Genomic DNA, 24,815 nt, shown 5'->3' with positions numbered 1-24,815 from the left:
GCAAGGAATGTCTGACCTGAAATTTTTAATGTCTCAAGGGTGTAGTCAGTGATAAATTCACAAAGTATTCCTGGTTCATTAGGCTTAGTAACATCTTCTGGTGCTCAAGACTTATGCTTTCTGACAAAATTCAGAGAAAAAATTACTTAGTCACAGTAAACAGGGCCTTCTGCAGGGCTCTGAGTCTCCCAACATCCCTTTCCTAGGGAATATATCTTAACTTTGTGCACAGCTATAAAGCTTAAATGAGAGAGAATTCAATGTGCCTGCTGCCATTCTGCCTGTGGCTTAAATAGATGCTGTTTGTGGTATTCTGCTGTCAAGTGAGAAACTCCTGTAGGAGAGAAAGCTTTTGAACCTGAGACTTCCAAACTCTGAGTGAGTGATCTCATGCTGGAGAGAAGAATCACAGACAGATCCACAGAATGGGTAAAGTTGGAAGGGACCACACTGGGGCATCTGATCCAGCCTTCCTGCTCAAACAAGGTCATCCCAAAGCACATGGCACAGGACTGCATCCAGATAGTTCTTGACTATCCCCAGTGAGGGAGACTCCACAGCCTCTCTGAGCACTCTGTCCTGGTGCTCGGGCACTGCACAGGGAAGTTCTTCCTCATGTTACAGAATCACAAGGTTGGAAGAGACCTTCAAGATGATCATCAAGTCCATGTTCAGGTGGAACTTCCTGAGCCTCAGCTCCTGCCCCACTGTCCCATTGCCCAGCACCCCGAGCAGAGCCTGGTCCGTGCTCTGGCCCCTCCCTGCAGGCACTGACAGACATTGATGAGGTTCCTCTCTGTGTCTCTGAGCAGGCCCAGCTCTCCCAGCCTCTCCTCAGAGCTGAGGTGCTCCAGTCCCTTCATCATCTTTGTCACCCTCTGCTGGACTCCAGGAGCTTCACCTTCTCTTGTCCTGAAGATCCCAGAACTGTGGGATCCCAGTCTGCTGTGCTGGGCACAGCACGCCAGACTGGCCTCACCTGGGCTGAGCAGAGGGGCAGGATCACCTCCCTGGACCTGCTGGAAGTACTCTTCTTGATGCATCCCAGGATACCATTGGCCTTCTTGGCTACAAGGGCACTGCAGGTTCGTGGACAGCTTGTTGTCCACTGGGTTCCCCAGGAAACTGTGTTTCTCTTCAGTGTTGTGCTTCCCTTATGACTACAAACCTCTGTTGCTTGTTTTTCTGGTTCTGCTCAGTGCTCACAAGAAAACTCCTGGATTGCTTCACCCTGCCATGTTGTCTCTGCAATATGTGGATGTAGGAGTAATCCAAGCCCCATGTGAGTACCATGGTTTGCAATTGCAAGGCTTTCCTCAGTTTTCTGAAGAAGGTTTCGTCTGGTTTTAAGTCAGTGGGAGGTGGTTACAACTAATTATGCTATCTGTACTGATCACTTACCCATCCATAGTGACTGTCCCATCCCCTGCTCCAAGGAAAGCTTCATACATTCAAGCCATTCCTGTGAAATGCATCTCTTTGCCTTCCCAGTCCTTTTTTCCATTCATTGCAGCACTAAAGCCATGCAGTCCCACCAAGTCTCCACAATCCCAGTGAGATCACAGATTTGCAATGGCACATAGAGCACTAACAGCTCCTGTTTGTTACACACATGTAGGAGGTTTTGGACAGGCACTTGAGCTGGGCCCTCTGTTGTGCTGCTTCCCCAAGAGAGATGTGGAAGCTTCTATCATCCTCTGCTGTGGCACCTCCTCACAGTCTCTGTTCTTCTATTTCTCTTCAGGTTACAGTAATCCTGTCCTGCTCTACCTGCTTTAAGTCCTCCTTACTGATTAGCAAGATGAGATGCCAAGTGTTTGCAAAGATGCTCTTGCCACTGTGTCAAACAGGTCCCTTCTTCCACCAGCAGTTCTTTTTCCTCAAAGAGAGGCCTTTGGTCAGAGCAGCCAAAGCCACAGCTTTGACAGCTTGGTGTTGACTTGCACAATGCATCTGCTGCTGCCTAAGCTTCTCCCTGGCAGGATTTAGGAGGGCACCCAGACCCCCATGCCTCGAGGTCTGTAGTCACTCTTAGAATATTCAAGATCACTGCTTGAAAACCAGGCACTTCTGGTGTTCCCATGAATGAGCTGCAAGGGTTAATAGTCAGATGGCCACACAAACTTGGCAATCTGTCTTTATTATCCCATATCCAAGTTCCCAACAAGTCACAAAGGTCCTGAGATGTCAAGTTAGGTCAGTAGATGGGGACTTTTTTTTCCTGCAGGAAGGAATCCTCAGTGACCATCGCTCACCTTTGCTTCCCTTACAGACATTTGATTGAGGCTCAGGTAGCTCCCTTGGCAAAGTTTTGTTCCTCCTCACCAGTTCCCAGGATATTTAATCTATTCTGCACCTGCAGATCTGTATGTGGGGCAGCTGCCTCTCTTCTGCTGCCAGCTTTCCCTTCTCTTGGGAATATCCATCTGTTACTCCTTTGAGCATTACAGCTAGCTGGCCCTTTTTCCTTGCATTGCTGGGTTCTTGATTTTCCCTTCCAGAGGCTCTGTGAAGATTCTGTTGATCTTCATGTGGGGAACCAGGCCCTTTGGCCCATCACCACCATTACTGCAGGCCCAGTGAGGCCCACAGTGTCCTGAGCAAAGTTCCTGGGTTCCCTCACACCCTTGCTTTAAGTGCTGTCACAGCTGCTACAACTCTGTTAGTTATCAGTTTACTGTGCTGCTTATGAATGCCATAAAGAGAGGGGAAAAATTAAATCAAAATTTTCATGTTCTTCATCCCAAAGTTTTTGCTAAACTTTAAGAACCAGCCTCACAGTTAAACTTTGATATAAAGGAAATCATGTTTTGAATTTGGCTGCTTTCAAAACTCCTTGTTTATTGCTTCTTTGGAGGACAGCCATAGTTGACACCATCAAATGAGAGAGAAATGTGTTTTGCAGTGCAATTTCTTGTAGTGTGGACCTTTTGAGAGGCTGATGCTTTTGAAAACTCAGCTGTACTGTATGGACTAGCTTGCCCTTGCCTATATGCACAAATGCTGCAGAGAAAACTGTTGGTGATGTACTACTTTCCCTTAGCAAAGCTGTGTAGACTTTTCCTAATTAGAAAGGTAGCTATCCCAGCTAGTTACATTTCTGCTGATTGTGTTCTTTAGGAGAGTGTCAAACTTTCATTCTGGTGTGTGGGGCCTGAGCCATCATTATGCCTTTTAAAAATTAGAATTGCACATGCCAGGTGAAACAGAATGCATCTGCCCAGCTCCCTGTGACCTAGCCTGTAGGATATCCAGAAACATCTCCTTTAGCACTGGAGGCAGGTTAGCTGAGCGATGCAGTTGTTATGATCCATATGGAATAGGCTGATGAAAACTACTCCACCCTTTTAGTGCCTTTGTACAAATCTAGATGGGGTACCAGTTGCTGATGCCTAGGATACCCCCTGTCCAGTTGCAGAAGGTGTTGCAGATCTAAGCTGTGTTCAGAAGACAGTAATGACAAACTTGCATGAGCTGGGATTGAAAAGATTGTGATGATAACATGCACAAGAAGATGAATGAAAGGAATTTTATTAAAGTCTGTAAAGTACTAGTTAGTAAGTGCTTGCAGTTGCTGAGGATACTCTTCTGAGAAATGAGAACAGTTTTTTTCTTCCTGATTTTCTTCCCTTCCTTTATTCCCTCCCACCCAAAAAGTCTATTTTGTGGAGAATCCCAAGACCTTTCATAACAAATTTGATATTACAGGATGCAGTGATCTGTTTTAAGGATTTAACTGTTATTTCCCTTAGATGCAACCTCCTGCTGTGGTTCAGATAGAAACAGGAGCAGTTTTATTCACCATGACATTCTGGTTGTACAACCCATGCAGCAGTATCAGTAGTCAGTGCTAAGACAACAGAACTCAGCAGCTGGGGAATGAACTGAGAAAATTTTGGGTTCTTTAAATATGTAGAATTCTCTTCTTTAGAATGTGCACAAGTCAAATTTTTCATCTTGCATTAATTTTTATAGCAGAGAGCTGGACTAGCAGAATCTGTTTGATATGGAGAGCTAAGGCTGAGAAGAAAATGTGAACTTGAAGGGGGAAATGAACATAAACTTTGTTATGCAGATGATGAACAACATATGCTTATGTAATGGAGGTGTTCTGAGTCATGAAGGTCTTCTGTGCTAATGTAGGTCAGGTTTTGGACAAGAACTCCTTGATCCCTGCTTGGCTCTGCCTGTTTTGTCACATGCAGCACAGAAGGCATCGTGCCTTTGCTCTGTCTGTGGTACCCTGACTTCAGAAACACATTCCCTGTGTCTCCACAAATATTAATTGCAAGCATTCAAGGGTTTAGCAGCTTGATCTCAATTATTTATTTGAAAATAAAGGCCATGTTTTTCCTAAAGCATTTGTCCCATTGCAGGATATGACAGTGGACTGTACTGCTCAGCAAGCATTTTATTTTAGCTTAGTCAGCTGCAGCCCATTGATTAGATCTCGATCTCCTTGTGGCTCAGACTGCACTGCAGTAGTTTGCAGTGCCTTGCTGGAGAGGCTGCACATGCACGAGGGCGGCTCTGGGAGTCAGTGGGCACGGGGATGATGGTGTAGGCAGGACAGTGCACAGCCTGTGCAGAAGAGCGTGAGGAAGGCTGAAGAAATGTGTCAGCTAATTGAGAAAAAGGTATTTATTTTCCAAATGTCTGGGCATAGTGTTAAAAATAAACTTTGCTGCAGTGAGCAAGGTATTAGAAGAGGAGATGATGGCATGTTTTTCTACTAAGTAGTTTTCCCCCCACTGGAAAATGAGCTATAAAATAACACAGAGGAAAGGAACTTCTACATCCTAATACCCCAAATATTCAGACAGAGAAGCCCAGTAGCTTTATACTTGCTTTGTACTTGAAATACATGTAAATTTGTAATATTACATTATAAATGAACATTTTGGAGTAGAATAACAGAATTGTGGAGCTGTATTACTATATTAGCTTGGGTGGGAACATAATTTTTGTCTCAAATTTTGCATTGTAAAAAGGTAATTGCAGAAAAGGCTGAAAACACAGCACAGTCATATTTGTTCAGAGATGAGGAAAAGGAAAAAGAATGGACCTAGGTCTTAAAAACACTGCACATTTAATATATAATAGATATGCAATTTCACTGGGAACAGGTTAGTTATAAAACAAATTGTCACAAAAATTATGTTATGGTTCTCATTGTTACTTTAATTGCTGGAGTAGCAAATTTGGACTTGAGAAGTAAGATTATGTTCTGATTTAAAATGCCACAGTTACAGAAATCCAATGCTGTTGAAATTACATGTATGAAAAGCAGACTAGGTGATGGATTTGAAACTCTCTTAGCAAGCAGGGAATCTGGTGTCTTGGTACATGTGGCTGTTTCTCTGCTTTCCTCACTGTAAAGCTCAGGGTCAGCCAGGGTGACCTCAGATCATCTACATCAGGTTGTTGTTGGTTTTATTTTACACAGCAGCTGCTAAAGGGGAGAGGGAAAAGGAAGGGCAACTCAGGCTCAAATTTTATATATACCTGCAGGGGACTGAGATCCCATTTTCCATCTCTGAGTGCTTTTACTACCAAGCTGCAGGGGGGGTATACATTACATCTGAACGTGTCATTTCCTTCTGGCTGATGCTATTCCACTTGAAGCTCTGATTATTCTTCCCACTGGAAAATGGAGGGAGGAATATAAAACTCTTACTGTGGCCAGTGATGAGGGAGCAGAGGCTTTGCTCCCCAGGTGAGTGAATGTTGGATTTGAGTTGGATTGCAGGTCAGATCTCCCCTCAGTCAGGTAAGTGCATTTGCTGCCAGGTCATACACTTCCTCCCTCTTGGTAATAATTATTCATGTATTCCATGCAAAAGGCATCATTTCCAACCTGTGTGTTCTTAAACTTGCATCTCAAAGTACCCTGTGGCTTAGGGATGAGAGTGTACTGTGCAAGGAAGGAGATGGGGTTTACATGTGGGGAGGTTTGAACTTCAGTGTGCTGCATCTCAGTGATTGCCACAGCTGCCTTTTTGTCTTCTTCTTTTTGATAGAAAAGAATCATCATCTCCATCTGGTTCCAGGAAAGGGTTTTGAGCTCTAAATCCCAAAGGAGATGTGACTCCAAAACATTTCCATTTCAGTGGTTCCCTTGGTCTGTTTCAGTGGATGAAAAACTTCTCTTTCTTACTTAGCACTCTGTTCTTTCTGTGGGGATATTCTCTGCTGCTTTTTGCCTTATGGAACCTTGCATGTAAGAAACAAGTGCAGCTCTGAGGCCAAAGCTCTCTTGTTAAAAATCATGATAACTGAATAAAAGGATTAGAACTGAAATAAGCTTTTGACTAAAAAAAAAATACTCATTCTTTGTTTTTACTGTGAGAAAGGCATTCTCATCTTCAGCATAAGTTCAAGTGCTGTAATCATGTGATGCATGCTATTTAAAAAAAGACAAAATACCTTGGTCTTTAGTGATGTTAAATTCATTGGAAGTTTTGAACTCTCCCAAAGTAAAGTAGCAATGATGGCATTTTAATTCAAGTGCTTTGTGTCTTTTGCTTTGGAAAGAATAGCAGGAGACTTAAATAGCTTTCTCAAAACTAAATTTCATGCAAATTTATGGATTTCTTAGGATTTGCACGTTTTTAGGAAAGTGAGACTGAAGAAACTCCATTGTGTGGATTGCTTTTGATTACTTGATTTCTATTGGAATAAGTATCTCTCAGTCAAGGTCTTTCCTCAGGTCACTGAATTGAGTTTTAAGATTATATAACATATTATAATATTAGTTTTTGCCTCTGATGAGGATGTCCCTCAGATTTCTCTACTGTGCCATTCACAGATACAATGACTGCTCATGTGACCTAAAAGCAGCTCTGAGTTTCCTCCTGCTCTCTCCCAAAGCACCATTCTGCATCCCCCCACGGACAGTGGAGCACGGCAGCAGTCACCAGGGAAAGGGAACATGCCTGAAGTTGGCAGCTGTGAAACCTGTAAAGTTGGCAAGCCACTGTTTGTATGGAGATTGATTGTGAGAAAGCAAGGTAGTGGTTGCAGAAAAAAAACAAATATCTTGGGTGAGAACCCGTAACAATTCAAATAGGAAAGGGGCCATTGGTGTTGCTTTTTAGAAACTTATGTGCTAATGTTAGAACTTGCTCTGGATGAAAAGGGCAAGAGATGAGGGAGCAAATCCCCTTGTGGGCTGTTAGATCAGTTTGGTTAGGGGAGGAAGGGAGGAGCACACATCAGATAATTGTAGGAAGGAAAAGCACAGGAGAAGCATACAAGGTGCCTGTGGTAAGGCTCTCAGCTTCCTTTTTCCAGTTATTAGGTGTGGTATGCAGGCAGGGGAAGGTTTTCCCTAGAGGGCTCCCTCTCACCACTTACAGAGCACTCACAAATCACACAGGCTCACAAAGGGCTTGGTATGTTTAGTGTCTAAATGAAACTCAGCACAGGATAGGCCAACAGCCCTGGGAAGGGTAATGGGAGATGGCAACAGCTAAACAATACCCAGGTTTCTGTTGGGATACAATATTGAATGTTTTTTAATTCATTTCTGTTTAATTTTTTTCTCATTTTGTTGGTTTTTTTTATCATGTTTTTCTTTGGGTTTCTCTCTGTTTTACAGTTCTTTTGGGCTCTTCTTTTGAGGCTGTGTTTGATGCGTTGGCTTCCCATCCGCTGCTCGTAACCATCTCTGCTATGAGTTGTGAGTGAGCCATCACCATGCTTCTGGGTTTTCATTTTGGTTTGTGCTTTTGTTATATATGGAAGTCCAAATTACACCTGGTTTTCTTTTTTCCCTCATGATCTGTTTGTTTTTCAGCAGGATTGTGACACCTACCTAAATGTGATGCAAAGGCCTAGAACACTTGGGATTCTCTCTGAGGGGCTGGCAGATATTTGGGTGGTGCCAGACTGATTTTGTCAATTCTGTGGTTTCAGACACAAGGGGAGGGGAGTTTTCTCATCTTACTTTTCTGTCTCCAGCTTCTTCTAGTCATTTCTGACTCCCTGTGGACATAAAATATAATGCAGTCATTAATGATTCTGCAAAATGCTGCTGTTTAAATTAAGAAGTCAAAATGCATATAAGAGGTGTGGATTTTCTCTCTGCCAGAAGAGGTGGAGAGGCATCTCCTTCATGAACCTGTATGAAGAAGCAGAAAGTTCCTAGAGGTCACAGGAATGATTCCTTTTAGTTCAGTTGAAGCTTTCTTTCACTTCTCCTTCTTACCACAACCTTTCAATACAAGTCATTTCTATCCAAGATATATCTCCAAATGCTTTCCATGATCTGTGGCATCTCCTCTCCCATTACCACTTTCTCTTCAAACTGTGCTAACTTTTTTTTCACGTTCTTACTGCTGAAACTCCTTTTCCTGATTCCAGGAGGAATGGGTCAGTATCCTAGATGACAGCAGGCCTGCCAGGGGCAAAGGCTGTGCATCTCATGAGGTGTCTGCACAGGCTTCCAGAAAGCTGGGGGGGAACCAATGGTCATGGTCATGAGAGCACCACAGTCACAAGAAACAGCAGGAGGAAAGTACTGGCATCCAAATACAAGTTTTTAGGAAGGCACATTCAAAATATCCAGTTTCCTCCTGCCAGTGAGGCAAAAGGAATAATTTTAATCTCTATGAATGAACATGGTGTAAGGAGCAGGGATTCACTTCAATGAGAAAATATGAGCACTCCTCAAATAAAAGGGGAGTGTGCAGGAAAGACAGGCTTCATGTGAATCATGAGGGGGACACTGTTGGCACTTGAAATACAAATGATCCTGAGTGTTTAACCTGGAGAATGATGGGTGTATAAGAGCACAGTTTGGAAAATGCATCAGCTTCATACAGGATTTTGTTACTTCTGTCTCTGTCTGTGAAGTGGTCTACATTGCTAATGCAGTGAAAGGAACACAGAGTATAGGTTTTGCTCTGTGCTGGTGATCTGACACATTGTCCCAAGCTGAAACTCATTTTAAACCAAGTTTCTTACACAATGCAGCACTGCGTAGTAAGGTACTTTAGCTTTGTGGTACACACAATCTCAGTGAAAGAAGATATATGCTTTATAACATTTTTTATGGTAATGCTGACGTGTAAAAAAAGAATCACCTGTGGTTTAAAATTGTATTTCAACTTGCTAGCTTATTATATATTCATAATTTTGGTGATTCAAATCACTTGGATTACATGTGACTCCATAGTCTGAAGCTCCTAAGTGTTGCAATTTCGATTCTGTCACAACTGTGGGCTGGTCTGGACAAAAAGGATGCTGTATCCAGGCTCCTTCCCACTGCTGACCAGTGCAGTGGTGGGATGAAGTTTATTAACTGGAAGAAATGAAGTGTGTCATCTGGAAAATTAATGTTCATGCATTCAGAAGAAAAGTCAATAGTAGTTGGGTCTGCAGCATGTGCTACAACAAGTGCTCAGGGAAGAGTTGTTTATTTGAATGGAAAACAAGGTATCTCTACAGCCTGGGAAATACTTGATTGCAGTGACAATTCCTTGTGACTGGCAGGACAGGCAGGTATGGTTAAAAGAGGTGCAGCCTTTATGAGCAAAAGACACTGTTACACAGTTAGAATCTGCCTGTTTTGTTCAAAGGACTCTAAAGGTCCTGTCAAAGCAACTGCACAGTTTTGCTCAGTTGCAGTTCTCTCCCTTCCCTGAGATCCCACCTGAGAGAGGAGTGGAGGAAAATCCCTCTGGGTTCAGGTGTGGGACTGCTGGGGAGCAGCAGGTCGTGTTGGCTGTGGTTAAAGGCCTGCACCAAAATCTGGGCTTTGCTTTGCTCCTGGGAGAAGAGAGGCTTGCTACCAATGCTTGCAAACTGCCTGGCACTGGTTTCAGAACAAATCTAAATAAAGACTGCACAGATAGACTGTCTGCCAGAAATAGTAAGTATTGATCTAAAACAATTTTTAGAGACATTGCTGACATACTGAAGCCAGCACACATGGTACTTGGTTCAGTACTTGCATGGACTGCAAAAATTGAATAATTTTTGTTCTGATAACATTACAGGTTAATGTTAGAATTGCTCACAATTCTAACAGCCTTATGGCTCATAAAAAGTATCCAAACACAATATCTTTCATTCATAATGGAAAAGAGGAATATCTTCTTTCTTTTGAATTTGTAGAACAAATTTATGGTGATGGCTATATTCCAGTGGCCAGTATTCTGCTTTTCAGGAACTCACATCAGTGAATTCATTCTGTGGAATTCTTAAAAATATTTTGCAGTCGTTTGTCAGTGGGAATCCTGAATTGCATAGTTCTGAGATCAGTGAGGTACATGATCACAAATATGATATCTCTACTATTACCTGCTGCTAAATAAGTAATTTATAGTTCAAGCTGGTGTACTGCAAGATTAGATACTGGATTAAGTGCATGGGATATGCATATGGGTTCTCTTTGGGGAGTATTGGATTGGCATAAAAGTTGTAAGATAGACTTACAGCCTGTAATTCTTCAGGCTCTGCTTAGCTGTAAGATAGACTTACAGCTTTTTTTTTTTTTTTGTGCTTAGAGTGATTATAACTTAAGAGCTGCATTGTACACTGTACAGGTGTGGGTATGTTACATGGTGTTGGTGAACTTGTTAAAAATATATTTGAAATTTTATCCTTTCTGAGAATATTGAAATTCAGAGCAACTTCCCTGTAGCCCAAAGGAAGCAACTGAATTGTACATATTTAAAGTAACAAAAGGATGCCCTAGAATGAAAGTACAGAGTTTTAGGCCTAGTTTTTGAAGTACAGGCACAGCTGAAAGAGCAAACCTGAATCCACTGACCTCTGTGGGACAAGTTACTCAATTAACTTGTTATTAACATGCTCAGTTTGGAGTAGGAACTTCATTTTGAATATGTTTAGTTCTTTGCCCAAGCCTAGCCTTATGATGGAAGAAGCCTGAACCTGGTTTACCACTAGAATTTTGAAAGCACTGCTGTTAATCTCGTTAACTCTGGTGCTTCTAGTTCAACTAAGAGAATTTGGTAGATGTCATTATTTAAATGCAAGTTTTTTCAGAATGACATCTGCATTAAGTGAACTCACATGGTCTAATGTTCTTGTGGAGGCAGCAGTAGAAAGAGTTGGAACAGTTGCTCAGCCCCCAAAGCAGAGAAAGCCTCCAGATGGGACAAATAAGTCACAGGAGGACTGCCTTTCCACACCCACTGTATCAAGCCTTTAATTCCCAAGGACATGAAAAAGAGAATCAGGGAAAGATAAAATAAAGATAGGATATACTGGGAAGAATCTGGAAAAAAGCAAGAGCTCTGAAAGTCAGAGGTTCATAATTTGTTGAAGTCTTACAGCAGATGCTTACAGCAGTGGTCATCTGTCAGAGCAGGCAATCCCCATTTCCATCCTGACCAGGCCATCTTCAGGCTCTGCTTAGCTCATGTTACTCGTGACTCAGTTTTGCACTTCTTTACTAGCTTTCCCCTTGACCTGCAGTTTAAAAAGGAAAATCTGACCCTGGTTAATGCTCTCTCTATGCCTGGACTGTTACTGTTCTAACATAGCACTGTAGCCACCTTGCCTTCTCTGTAGAGTGAGCTTTCCTCGATACGCAGAATCGGAGAACGCTCTCTGTGTAGCTGCTAGACACAAGAAGGCATTAAGAGCCTCCTACTCCTTGGGTGCATACAAAATAGCAATTTAGACAAGAAGTTCTCAGCAGTTGGCTGCACAGGGGATTCAGTCATCCACTCTGTTTCTGAGATATTTCTCTTGCCTCCCTCCAGCCTCGCAACGTTGCTGGTTTCCGAGGAACTGTCCGCTATGCCTCTGTGAATGCACACAAAAACAGGGTGAGTGTTTTGGAGCTATAAGGAGTTACCAGTAAGATAATTCCCCCTCAGAAACCTATTTTCAGGAGCAAAGGAGCAAGAGGTGAGAGTTCTGGTTTGTTATCTGTGGAAGTTAGTATATCAGGAGATTTCCATTAGGTAGTTAAGGGTGTTGACTGTAAATTCAAATTGTGCTTCACTTATTGGGTCCTCTATAGTTGGCAGGCTTTAAAATTGTAATTATTGCATTACAACACACTTTTTAAAGGCAAAAGTAAACCACACTGAAGGGGGAGTCTGGTTATATTCCAGGCTGCTAGCTGCTAGTCTCTAGCAGAACTTGGCCAGGAATTACTAAGTGCCAGGTCCCCAAATTCATTCTTGAGCTGTAATTTTTAGTATTAACATCATATCATCAGGAGAAGAGCCGCCTGATGGAAGCTAGGGTTTTTTTTTTTTTCCTGAAAAGAACCATTACTTAGATAGTATCTGGCCTGTTTCATTATAAATGCTTCTAGAAGGCTCATCTAAATTCTTCTCAAAACACTCCTCTCTCCTATTTCAGGAGTGTTCCTTTGCAGACAAGAAACAGTAAGTTTGGACAATATTCTCAGGCACAGGGTGTGATTCTTGGGGTGTCCTGCACAGGGCCAGGATTTGGACTGGATGGTCCTGATGGGTCACTTCCAACTCAGCACCTTCTGTGGTTCTAAGTTCTGCATTTCTGCTGCCAGATGGAAACTGTCAGCCCTCCTGCATTACCTCCAGGTTTCTGGCATTGCTTGGAATGAGATTGTCGGATTAGCTGTGACATACAAAGAAATGTCAGGTTTTTTTCGGGAGGGAGCAAGTTATTGTCTACAAAAGGTGATGTGGGGAGGGCAGCTGAATGCCATCATGAATTTTTTCTGTTTCTTGAGAGACACTGAGAAACCTGAGGTATAATTTTTGCAAGAGTTGAGTAGGCCCAGCTGTAGCTGGCATCAGCTGAATGTATATTTAGACCAAAAAATTGCTGTATAATGCAGGCTATTTTGAGAAATCATATCCTAGACATTGGAAGTTGAGTATCAAAAATGAGTTCATGTGCTTTGACAATTTCAGCCTTTATCCCCATGTTTCCATTTCCCATTCACTAACCCAGGAGGAGAGTTGTACATGAAAATGTTCTAAATCTGTAAATTGTTGTGGTGCATGATGGTGAGTCTTTTGCAAAAACCCTTGAGCAGATTCAAATTATACTTAGGCTTAAAAATAATAATAAAAATTATAAAAAATATGTTGTATATACAGTTTGGGGGCTTTCTTAATCTAAATTATTCCTTGTCCCATTAGTAAATATGTATCTTTACCCTTCAATTTGGCTTTTTTAATCATTGACTGGGAAGGATGACTTCTTTTCCTGCCCTTTAAAATGAGGTTGCTCATCTGGAGAGTACACCTGGACCCCTCAGCCATGGGGAACTTTGCTCCTCAGTCTTGGTCTCTCTTTTCTCCAGGAGATGGGCAGACACGATGATCTGTGGTCCCTCTTTTACATGTTGGTGGAGTTTGCTGTTGGTCAGCTTCCATGGAGAAAGATCAAAGACAAGGTAGGAAAATTGGTGTCTGTGCTTAAGAGAGGGTGCTACATTTTAATTATTATGACTCTTTATTATTCCTCCTGCAGCTCAGTGCAGCTTTTTTTTTCTGGAGTCAAGCCAGAATCTCCTTTCATCGGGTCTTGCTGCAAGATGCTAATCTGCTTTTGTGTGTTCTGATACACAGGGTGGGCTTCTCTTACTTTGAGTAATCAGACATTTTTTATGCATATTGTTAATCATATTTGATCACATGGTTTTTACTTTTTTCTTGCAAAGTGAACAACACAAGTGCAAAGACTGTGCTGTCCTTTTGACAAAAAGAGCCCTTAGAAAGACAGGAGGGTAACACCTTGCTGTGCCAAACAAGCCAAATGGGATTTGAAATTAGAAAGTTAAACAGAATAAAGCTAAGTGTTCATGTTGTCTTGGAAATATTTTGTGCTAAAGAATAAAATCCCTGGAAAGAAGTAGGTCACCTGTGCACAAAGCTTCTGAGTCAAGATTCGCCTTTGACCTCTGCCTGCAGTGCTCCAACCTCCTTGGGCCTTGAACAGCAAACAGGAGGAGTGTGTAGACACTGTGCTGGGTCTAGGAAGAGTCTGTGTTCCAAGAATGCTAAGTTTTATAAATGTGAAGCAATGGAAGAGATTCTTTGCTCTGATTTTTTTTTTGTTTGTTTGTTTTTGTTTTTGTTTTTATTGGTTGTTTTCTTTTCCAGGAGCAGGTTGGCATGATAAAAGAAAAGTATGAACACCGAATGCTGCTAAAACACATGCCTTCAGAGTTCCACCTTTTCCTGGATCACATTGCAAGCCTAGACTACTTCACCAAGCCAGACTATCAGGTGGGAGCCTGCCTTTGTTACCCAGTGTGATGCATGGCACTCTAGACTGGCATCTAGATTTTTTAACATTTCCATGAATGTGTTTATATCTGTCTGAGTATTGGTGAGGGAGAGAGATGGGGAAGACTGACTGGTGACCAGAATCCAAATTTATTGTGGACTACTTATGCTTATATACTGCTCTAGGAAGGCTAGTAATTTTTTACTACAATGATTGGGTTAATCATCACAGAACAAACTTACACATTTTGCAACATCTCTTGCTTGTAGAGGTTGCTTCAATCTTCTTTCATGTCAGGCAATCTTGATTCAATCTTCAAAGCTCTCTTTGTTCTTGACAAGGCATCCTGATTATCAGATCTCATGTGTTAATCAGGTCTAAAGTAGTCTCTGTCTTGTGTGCCCAATAGCTGAGGAATACCTTTCCTAGAACCAGGAAAAAGAGGCTGGACTGTACTGTTCAAAACCTCAAGAGTTCCTTCATCTCCTTCCACCAGCCTGTCCAAAATAATCCTGAACTCCACACCAGATAGTTCTTCCCAAACAATACAGTAGTTTTAGCTTTCATTAAGACACAGAAATTTTGAGGTACTCCAAATGTGGCAGAATTTTGGCACAGCATGCCAAGGTCTAAGAGCCTACACTGACAGCTCAATGGTGTACACCAACCCCTTTGATTTCTTGCAGACTTATATAGGCCTTGGCCATTGCTATCTCTTCCTTTAATATTCATCTCACATAGGGTTTTTCCTTCCATTCAGTGTTTGCTGTCAGCCTATATGTGAGTAACTCAGACTAACACAACAGAACTGAAGCAACTTGATTCTGTGTTGCTTTTTTTTTTATCACAATGGTTTTCTCTCTACATTAAAGACAGTGATGGAAACAACATTTTATAAGCAGATCTGTGCAGTCTTATCTGAGTGCCTGGTCCTGTTGATGGTGCATCAAATGAGTGGGAAAGTGGTAGGAGGGTGTTCCAACAAGGCACTCTCCAAAAGTGCCTTTGTGGTTTAGCCATGTCCATGTTGTAACATAGCAACCACATATTTTTAAAAATTAAAAGGAAAAGGCAAATACTTTCTAGATAGTGGCAAATATTATTCTTCCACTGCACTAAGAGGGAGAGCTACAGAGGGATGGAAGTGGATTGATGAGATGCAGAAGAGGTTGGATTTGTTTTTCCTGGAGTAGAGAAGTCAAAGAGGGGATCTGATTGCTCTTTCACTGCCTCGAGGGACAGTTGTGGGGAGAATAGAGGCAGCAAGGGAAATTGTGACTAAATCCAGCAGGGGCGTGAAAAATTCAGTGTGGATTTGTATAAACAGGTAAATAAAAAACAGGTACTTAGAAAAGCTGTGGAACTCCATCCTTGGGGATTTCCAAAGACTGGCTGAATGTCAAATATGATCTGCCTTTTAATTAGCTCTGCTTTGAGCAGATGGCTGGATTAGAGATTTCCAAAGCTGCTTTTGAACCTACATGCTCCTATATTCTATTCCAGCTTAAAATAATTGTGTCCTAATGGTACCAAAAAGCCATCCTTGAGACTGAAATGGAAGAAGATGTTTCCAGACAGAATTCAGGCTGTACAAATCACAAACAGCTCTTTCACAGTAGGGCATTTGACTGAAGCTGTGAATTGCCTTTTTGCCTTCAGTTTCTTGCAGGTGCAGCTTGGGCAAGAGGCCTCCAAAAGGGAACTCCCCACAAAAGTCTGGCATCTGAAGCTTGCCACTTCTAGACCTATTCCAGACAGCAAATTCTCCAAGCATCTCAGCTTCAGAGATGTCTTTATGTTGATTTATCTAGATGTATTACTCTGAATTATTAAAAAACTATACTAAAGGCCATTTGAATTTGTCACCAGTATCAGACCCACAGAGAAATAAAGGAAATTGGGAAAGTGTGTTTATAAATATATAAAGTCATGGCTTATTTAAAAATCTGAATTGAAGTTTTAGATTCTCCTAAGCACATGTCATGCTGAGTGACAATTTAATTACAGCTGTGGGCCCCTGAGAGGATGTCTCCAAGAGACACATACCAGACTGTAACAGGACACTAAGTGTGACCAGAGATCACTACTCTCTGATGGGTAAATGACACAAGTTTGCCTAAGCAGGGGAGAGGAAAATGATGGTAGAATAAAATAGACTTGAGCTGTCAGGTGGTGGATCTTATACCCTGTGTTTTTGTACTTCTTGGGCTCATGTCCTCAGATGTCAGGTCTGTCCCTTTAATGGATTGCTGTCAGTGTTGGCTCATGGTTAGGATCAAACTTTCAGCACTTTCACAGCAGGAGGATGTGGGTGTTAGAGCAGCATTTTTGGGGTTTTCTGACTCATTTGACAGCAAGAGGCATGCCTCTTCCCTGGAAAAGTGCAGATAGGATGTAGTAGAAAATAGTTTGTACTACACTTACATACAGTCCAGCTGGTAGAAGAGTAGTTTCAGGTGTGGCTGGGGAGGTGGCTGGCTTCTGTCCCCAAAGATCTTTTTGCAATGAGTATCAGAAAAGTAATAGTGACCTTTTCTCCTGGAAGATTATAGGAATTTAAAGTGCAAAGGCAAGTGCCTTTCCCTGGGAATCCATCCTATTCCCTCAGCTAGGGCATTGTGAATTGCATTTCAGTCAAGGAAAAATGATCACATCAGCTGTTGTATGAGATGTCCTGTACAAATCCTGAGCAGGTGTGGAAAGGTGAGTTTCCTAGAGGGACATCTTCCTTTAGATTCAGTCAATACCAGATATTGTCAGAGCAACTGGGAGAGACTCCCTGTGAACAACCAGTGCTGGGTTGAGTTCTCTCATGCTGACCCAGTGTAGTGGTTTAGCTCCAGCTGGCAGCTGTGTACCAGGCAGCTGCTCACTCACTGTACCCCCTGCACAGTGGGATGGAGAGGAGAATCAGAAAAAAGAGGGGAAAAAAAAAGGAAAAAAACCATAGGTCCAGACAAAGACCATGCAATAGTTGAAACAAGTAGAATATAATAATCATAATTGTAATTAAGAAAAAAGAAAAATATAAAAAATAAAAGAAAATCAAGTGATGCAAAATACAATTGCCTGATGCCCAACCAGTCTCCAGGCAGCAATTGGTCCCTTCCAGCCAATTTCCCCAGTTTATATACTGGGCATGGTACTCTGGTATGGAATATCCCTTTGGGTCAGCTGTCCCAGCTGTGCTCCCTCTCAGCTTCTTGTGCAGCTCTCCACCAGCAGAGCATGGGACACTGAAAAGTCCTTGAGTGAGGGTAGGCACAACTGAGCAACAGCCAGCAACAGTTATCAACACTGTTCTCATCCTAAATGCAAAACACAGCACTGTACCAGCTGTTGGGAATAAAATGAACTCTATTCCAGTTGAAAAGAGGACAGCAAGTTACTAGGTATCTACCATCCTAGTCCTAGTGTTTTCCCCCTAGAAATTGTTGTAGGACTTACAAATCAGGAGCATTCCCTTATCAAAAGGGGACCTCTGCCACTAAAGAGGTGTGCCTGATATTTATTCTCAAATACTGTGTAGTAGAGTACAGTGCAGATTAGAAACTTGATCAAGAGCAATTTGCTATGTCCAAAGTTTCTGCTGAAAGATTCCATCTTCCCAGATAGAATTCAAGGCTTGAGTGCCTGGACAATCCATAACTGGTTGGGTACATTTTATATGTGATATTTCAGAATTGGTTGTGATTCCTTTCCTGAGCCTTGGCCAGGAGAAGCCATTTGACAAGATGTATCATGACAGCTTAGTGGGTAATTTGTGCCCCACTGGCTGCTTCTCTCTCCTTCTCTGGGCCATCAGCCCAAAATGTGGCATGCTACTACATAATGTGCAATTAAGCTTTATGTCCTCATGGACAGTAGCATCTTTAAAAGGGAAACTTACTGGACCTCTTCTTTATCCCACTAGTGGTTTTGATACTCAGAGTAGGAATTGCACATTGTCTCGTCCAGCAGAAGGAAACTCAACATGGGAGGCTTGCAGTGACTATGGAAACTCTTCTGATTCTTAATATTCTGTCTGTAGGCAGAGGATCCCTGGACAGGATCCAGTGACTTTTTGCATGGCTTTCCAGGAGCAGTGGCTGTTGCTGGGACTGTTCTGTGCAGTTTTCCACTCCATTTCTCTCCTTGTAAAGCTTTGACCTTTCATCAGAAGTATAAAGGTTTCAGAGAAAGCTGAGAAGACTCAGTAAGTCCATTAAATAGCTTTAGAATAATAGCAGGTGAAGATACCTGTATCCTTCAGCCATGGAAGAAGATCTTCCAGGGAGTACAGTAAAGGGCTGTAAAATCCCTAATGACCTGCAAAGTCAAGTGCAAGAGTTACAGAATAAGTTATAGCAGAAAGTAACAAAAGTTGTTTCAACTGAGTGAGTCCTTGAAGGAATGCTAAGAATAAGGCAGCTGAACATCTAATTTTATCATGTGGTTTGTTACTTCATTTCTTGCTTCAGTGTCAAAGAAATGGAAGGTGGCAGAAGCAGTACCAATTTTTAAATAGCTTCACAAGATACCACTCCCTGTTCCTGACATGTCCATCACAAAGAATCAAAAGCTGTGATAAGACTGGCATTAGTGGACAGATGGGTGAGGGTGATCTGATGAACAGAAGCCAGTATGGCTTTTATAGAGGCATCTGTCTACAAATGTGTGGAGCAAGGCATCTTTGAGTTTGTGAGGATAATAATTTCTAAAAGATACTTGACAGTAATAATTTCCAAAGTAGCAGTCAGAAAACAAATACAATCCTAAGGATTTCCTGTGCCTTGATCTGACTGACAGCCAGCTCTGGAAATTCTGTTAATCAAATGTAGTGTTACCACAGGAGTGTGCACCTGATTCTAGGGTTCCGGGTCATAGAAAGGAGGAAAAAGTTGGCTCATCTGAAAGCTGCAAATAGGCATTTTTCTGCATGGAAAAAGTGGAAGGTAATGGGGAAGGTAGTGGGGAATGGCAGGCTTTCCTGTCCTTCTGATCATGCTGATAAACAGAACTGGAATATCGTTGCAAATAGGATGTTTGCTCATGCTAAATTTTATTCATAACTTAGTGTTGATTCTACACCATAAGCTGAATGTTTTTGCCATCCCATTGTCTCTCCCTATAGAGGGAAAATGACAGGCTGAATCCTGCCAGTTCTGCATTATTTAGCTAAATAATTTTATTAGAAATGTAGGACCTCACAGCTCTGTTAGCCTACAGCATCCAGTTTCCTTTTGACAGCAGAACATCAGATTTCTCTGCTAGTGCATTGGTGCATGGAGAACTATTGACAGTAGTTTCATTCTCTCCTAGAGGATACCAGTTCTTAGAAAAGGAACAACCTTAGAGCACATCAGCCATGAGCATTTGTACCTGCCATCTTATAAAGGAAATGTTATCATCCTTTTGAGAGTTTTGTTTTCTTAGGCAGCCAAGTGTGTCAGGCCCCATCATGCACATTAAACACAACGTAGGGCTCCTGACTAAGCCATATTTGAGCCAGACACTGCAATGAGTCTGCATCCTAGGGTTGCCTTTTCCTGTTCTGTTTATGTCTTTTGGCAGCCCTTGAACTCTGCATATCAAATGTACTGTTCTGCATAATGCACTGTCTAATCTAGAGGAAAGCTGAATTGAAGTTATGGATTTAGAGCTGGAGTAACAAGCTAACTGCAAGGTTTCATTGACTCTGTGTCAAAATGTTGGATGCATTTCTTTTGTAGGTTTGATGAAATTTTACTTATTAAGCCAAAGCCAACCTGAGAAATAACTGTTGCAATTTCATGAGTTTTCCTTTCATATTTTAGTACTTTTCATAGGCAAACTGGAGATTATGAGATGCACTTGGTCCTCGTGCACATACTTCAGATTTTTGGTGAGAGCCACTCTCACCTACTGACCAGAAATTGTTCTTGCAAATCTATTCCAGCTAATCATGTCGGTTTTCGAGAACAGCATGAAGGAAAGGGGCATCACTGAAAATGAAGCCTTTGACTGGGAGAAGGCTGGTACAGATATCTTGTTGTCCACTAGCACCTCAACTCCTCCACAGCAGAACACCAGGCAAACAGCAGCCATGTTTGGGTGAGTGTTGTAGTTGTACCAGTCAGACAGTGGATAGCAAGCTCAGGGCTTTTTTAAAGATTTCAAGGCAATTATGATTCTGGGAAGTTGGAACAGCTTGGAAGGCACCACTTGATCTGACTTTTTTTTAATATTCATTTATGTCTGTGATGGTGGATAGTGAGCTGAGAACTGCTGAGTGCATGCACTGCTCACACCTCCAACACAGCTTTTCAGCCTGTTAACAGTGTGTTTCATGTGCTGCTGCAAAGATTCAAAGAGACTGATGCTCAGAGGTACAGATGAGTCCAAACAGAAAAGGTTTGATCAGGCCTGGTTCACTGCTCTGTCTCGGTGCTTTTGGGGGGCCTGACATTAGGGGATAACAGTAATCCCTAATACTGTTATGGAAGATAAAACCTATAAGGCCCAGTAAGGCTCATTTGCTCATGCAAAAGGAGAGCTTTCTTCACAGATCAATATGGTGTGATGGGCACTTGTGAAGAAGTTTTCAGCCTGTGTATCAAGGGTCCTAAGATGCTTTCACTGATCCATCCTACTGTCCCTGTAATTTTCATTACACGGAATCCTCCTGTTCTGATTCAGGATGTCACATCTGGGACTGCCTGTTTTTCAACTAAGTAATACCCTAAAATCTGCTGAGGAATTCCTGAGGGGTGGTGTAATAAGCTGCCTTCTTTATACACTGATAATTTTACCTTTCCTTTTGTCTCTTTTATAGGGTGGTTAATGTCACTCCGGTACCTGGGGACCTGCTCCGTGAGAACACCGAGGATGTCCTGCAGGGTGAACACTTGAGTGATCAGGAGAATGCTCCTCCCATCCTGTCAGGTCGGCCAGTGGAAGGCCTTGGGCAGGCTCCAAACACGGCTTTCAATGAGGGTGAAGTTTGGGAAGAGACAGATGTGAATCGCAACAAACTCAGGATCAGCATCAGCAAAGTAAAGAACATTTCCTTGTCTCCTCTGACTGTTGGATGCAGGGCAATGGTTTATAGATTGCTAGAAGCCACTCAGATCCAGTGATGTAGCATGCTATGTAGTAGAAAGCATTGAAGAATTCTCCTGTGGCAAGGGGAAATTACAAGGAATTTTTTCACAGAGTAAAAGCCATTGGGATTAATTTAGATCTTTCTGCAAGTGACATTTTGGGGGCCAGTAATGCTAAAGTGAATCTTTTTTACCATCATATCATTATCTAGGATTTTGGTCAAGGAAGGAAATTCTAGTCCTTGCATAGCTGATACAATATCAGAAATGTCCCAGGCATGGAAATTAAAAGCCAAAATTTTATTGTGCCCCAAGCTCTTGTGTTACTATAGGACACGAAACAACACAATGCACACACACTGGTGTTCTTAAGGTGAAAAAAGGGAAGTTTATTTTCTGACTCTAACATTTTTAGATTTTTAAAAGTGACAGTGGATTAGAGGGTGAAAGTGCTACTTTTCTGATAACACTGGACAAACCAACAGTCTATCAAATTTCTCTTCTTCTATAAAAGAATGCAAAACATTAAGTTATTTACAGAAAGTGTGTGAGAAAGTATGTTACAAGAATGTAAACATTAGAAGGCTTAGAAAATCTTAAAAAATCAGGGTGACACTCTTGGGTAAATAAATGTAATCAGAGATGTCTTCATAAACTGTATTTTTCTGTACTTTGAATCATCACTCATTTTTCTCTTCCTTTTTTTAACTTTCCTTTTTAAGGGTAGGAAAATCTCTATGGAGTATCTAACAGTGGTTTACCCCCTATGAAGAGTGAGAGAAACCATTCCTTAATATTCTTATATTTCTGCATTCCAAGATCATATTAAGCTTTTTTAGCTTACATAAAATGTATACTTCAATTGATTTTCCTCATAATCTCTAAGGTGTTTTTCAGTCCTTTCTTGTAAATGTTATCTCATTTCTTGAAGGCACCCCCAGTGAAGGTTGATTCCAATTTACTTAAAATTCTCCAGTGCAAATAATTCAGATCAACATGTTATCTGTATGAAACATTAGCAGGGGTGTTCCCCAACACTGAGAAATTATGAATGAAGTTCAAATTACTTCTTCATCTCTCACTGGTAACTCTGCATTCCCAGAAGTTTTTATTTGAAGGTATATGAAATAAGAAAAGCCTGACAGAGAGGGACAGTTCTGTTCACACAACATATATTAAAAAAAAAAAAAAAAAAAAAAGAAAAGAATATTACAGAAAAATCCTAGCAACTTATGTGTGTTTTTCTTTGCATTTCTACCACCAGGTGCCTTGATGCTCCTCAGTCAGACTTTTCACAGGGGAGTCCTTTCTGTGTGCTAGTTGTGTGTCATGTCTTAGGTACCTCATTCACAAACAGCTAAAGGCAGGGGAGGTTTCTAGAAGCTCCACAGCACAGACAGGTGACTCTTGTACCAGGCTCTGTGCTGTTTGTTGTCAGGCTGCTGCCAAAGGACCTTAGGGCAGCATGGCAGTGAGCACTTCAGCTCTGACAGGTTCTGTAGCTACACAGCAGCCTGTGCAGCAAAGCCCAGGGCAGCAAGCTCTCCAAAGCTGAAGTCCTTTCTTTGAGAGTTGTTATCTTTAGTTTGACTCTTGCCTGTCCTTTTGCTTTGCTAGACTTACTATCATTAGTCTGGCTGTTCTCTGAGAGAGGATTGGTTTTTATTTAAGTAACAGTCACTGTGTGGAGAAAAGAAGGATGTTTCCAATTTGATACCTAAGGGCACAGCTCTACCTCTGCTTGTAATCTGAGGCATCAGAACCACAAGGGCACTGGTGTGTTTAAACACCCTTCTGCTATTCACAGCATCACATCCTTCATCTTCCAGTCTAGTAGCAATAGAATTAACTGTCTTTCCCTGTCTTGCTCTTTGTATTTAGGAGGTGAGTGGAGCTTGCCATATTTCTTCTCCCTAATAACTGTCTAAGGTGATCCTTACTTCTCTGTGTAGACAATTCAGATCTCCTTCTGTCCCACTTGTCCCATTTCTCTGTTAAGGACAGAACTACTGCCACTGTTCTCCCACACCACCCCCCAGTTCTCTGCTCTTTAATCTTACCAAGTTGATGCTACCCAACAGTTACATCAGCACTTTGCTCCCTTCACAAACACATTTAACCTTTGTTTGTTGCTAACCTTCTCCTGACCATGACTGGATTACAGATTAAATCATTATCATCTATCCCACTTTTCCTCTAATGCTTGGAAGTTCTCCTCCACTCTCCTTAGCTGCAAAAGCTCTTTAGTTATGCATTCCAACTCCAGCTTGGGTGGTTTAGGTCTGCTAATTAATGGGCACTGACTGACTTGCCATGTACACATTGCATGACAAGGCAGCTGTCTGGATCAGCAGCGTTTTACTGAGATGCTGCTTGAGTGTGGCATTAATGGGGGACAAGGGAAAGTAGGGCAGGGAAGGGTAAGCATTCTCCATACAGGCCCCTACACATAGGCAGTGTGTAGCAGCTGATGCTGCATGACTGGCAACACAGCAGTGTTGAATGCAAATCCTGTGCTGCTGCTGTGCTTTTGACCCTCTCTTCCAAGGAAAATCAGCATTGTGAAAGGCAGAGGGCAGCTGTGTTGGTCACCTACTTTAGCTCCTTTTTCTACTGCTAAATTTAAAAAAAATCAAATTTAATAAGGCAATATGAAAGAGGAAATGTGGAATGATAGAGTGTCCATGAGTGTGTTCAGCTCCCTGCATGACCTTGGCTCTGTAGAAAGCTCTTACAGATGTTGTGGTTGAATGGATTTCGTAGAAGACTTTGTTTAAAGGACCAAGATTAAAACAAACAAACAAAAAACCCAAACCAACCTGGTAATTAGGAGATGCCTTAGTCAGACCAGATGTTAAAGTTTGTACATTGCAATGTAATGCATGGCCTCTGCTTAAATGAATGTTGACAAACAAGCTTCTTAGACATATTGGATAAGCAGTTAGGTTAACCCATGAAAACTCCTTTGGATCAACACTCAGGGTAATCGAAATGCATAAGCCATCTTGTAAAGAGGTTTAAATATTTGAATTGATTTAAAATCCATTCCTTATTTTAATACTAGCTGATTGCCAGGGCAGAGGGACCCTGCCTCCCTTCAGACATTGCTCGTGTAGATTGTGAAAATGCAGCTGAAAGTGTATCCTGGGAGAGAGTCCAGAGCAACAGTCAAGGATGGAAATCAATGTCTTTGGCCAGATCTTGAAGTTCTTTGTGTTTACCCCCTCCAGACTCAGTGCATGGTGGAAGAGGAGCAGAGAAACGGGGTGTGCCCCAGTTCCCCTGTCCGAGTGCCTCCGGAGTCCCCGACCGCACAAGTGCGCTCCCTCCGCTACCGCCGCGTCAACAGCCCCGAGTCAGAGCGGCTCTCCACCGCTGATGGAAAAGCAGATCCACATGAAAGAAGGTTTGTTCACCCTCTGTAGCCTCCTTCTGCTTTTAGCAGAGTCCTGAGGGTTGACTGTTGAGACCAACCATTAGATCAGCAGCAAATGCTTGCAACTTTATCTACATTGACTTTCAGTTCACGTCCTTTTCTACTTCCCC

General features: G+C 42.0%; 1 protein-coding gene across 2 annotated transcripts in view; it reads left to right on the top strand.

Annotated features, from left to right (window-relative positions):
* The window catches only part of TTBK1 (tau tubulin kinase 1), a 107,862-nt gene that overhangs the window by 44,988 nt on the left and 38,059 nt on the right, over positions 1–24,815 (top strand). The window contains exons 1-8 of one of the 2 annotated variants that reach the window (XM_030235360.2): positions 6,814–7,010; positions 7,601–7,681; positions 11,736–11,801; positions 13,280–13,372; positions 14,082–14,207; positions 20,126–20,280; positions 21,002–21,221; positions 24,500–24,675. In XM_030235360.2, coding sequence (XP_030091220.1) covers positions 13,283–13,372; positions 14,082–14,207; positions 20,126–20,280; positions 21,002–21,221; positions 24,500–24,675 — 767 coding nt within the window. In that variant the 5' untranslated portion in view covers positions 6,814–7,010; positions 7,601–7,681; positions 11,736–11,801; positions 13,280–13,282. Of the gene's footprint in view, positions 1–6,813; positions 7,011–7,600; positions 7,682–11,735; positions 11,802–13,279; positions 13,373–14,081; positions 14,208–20,125; positions 20,281–21,001; positions 21,222–24,499; positions 24,676–24,815 lie in introns of those variants that run through there. The other variant, XM_018921014.3, reaches the window with a different exon arrangement.

This window comes from Serinus canaria, chromosome 3, assembly GCF_022539315.1.
Source record: "Serinus canaria isolate serCan28SL12 chromosome 3, serCan2020, whole genome shotgun sequence".
Classification (NCBI taxonomy): domain Eukaryota; kingdom Metazoa; phylum Chordata; class Aves; order Passeriformes; family Fringillidae; genus Serinus; species Serinus canaria.
This window is presented reverse-complemented; position numbering and strand designations above follow the sequence as displayed.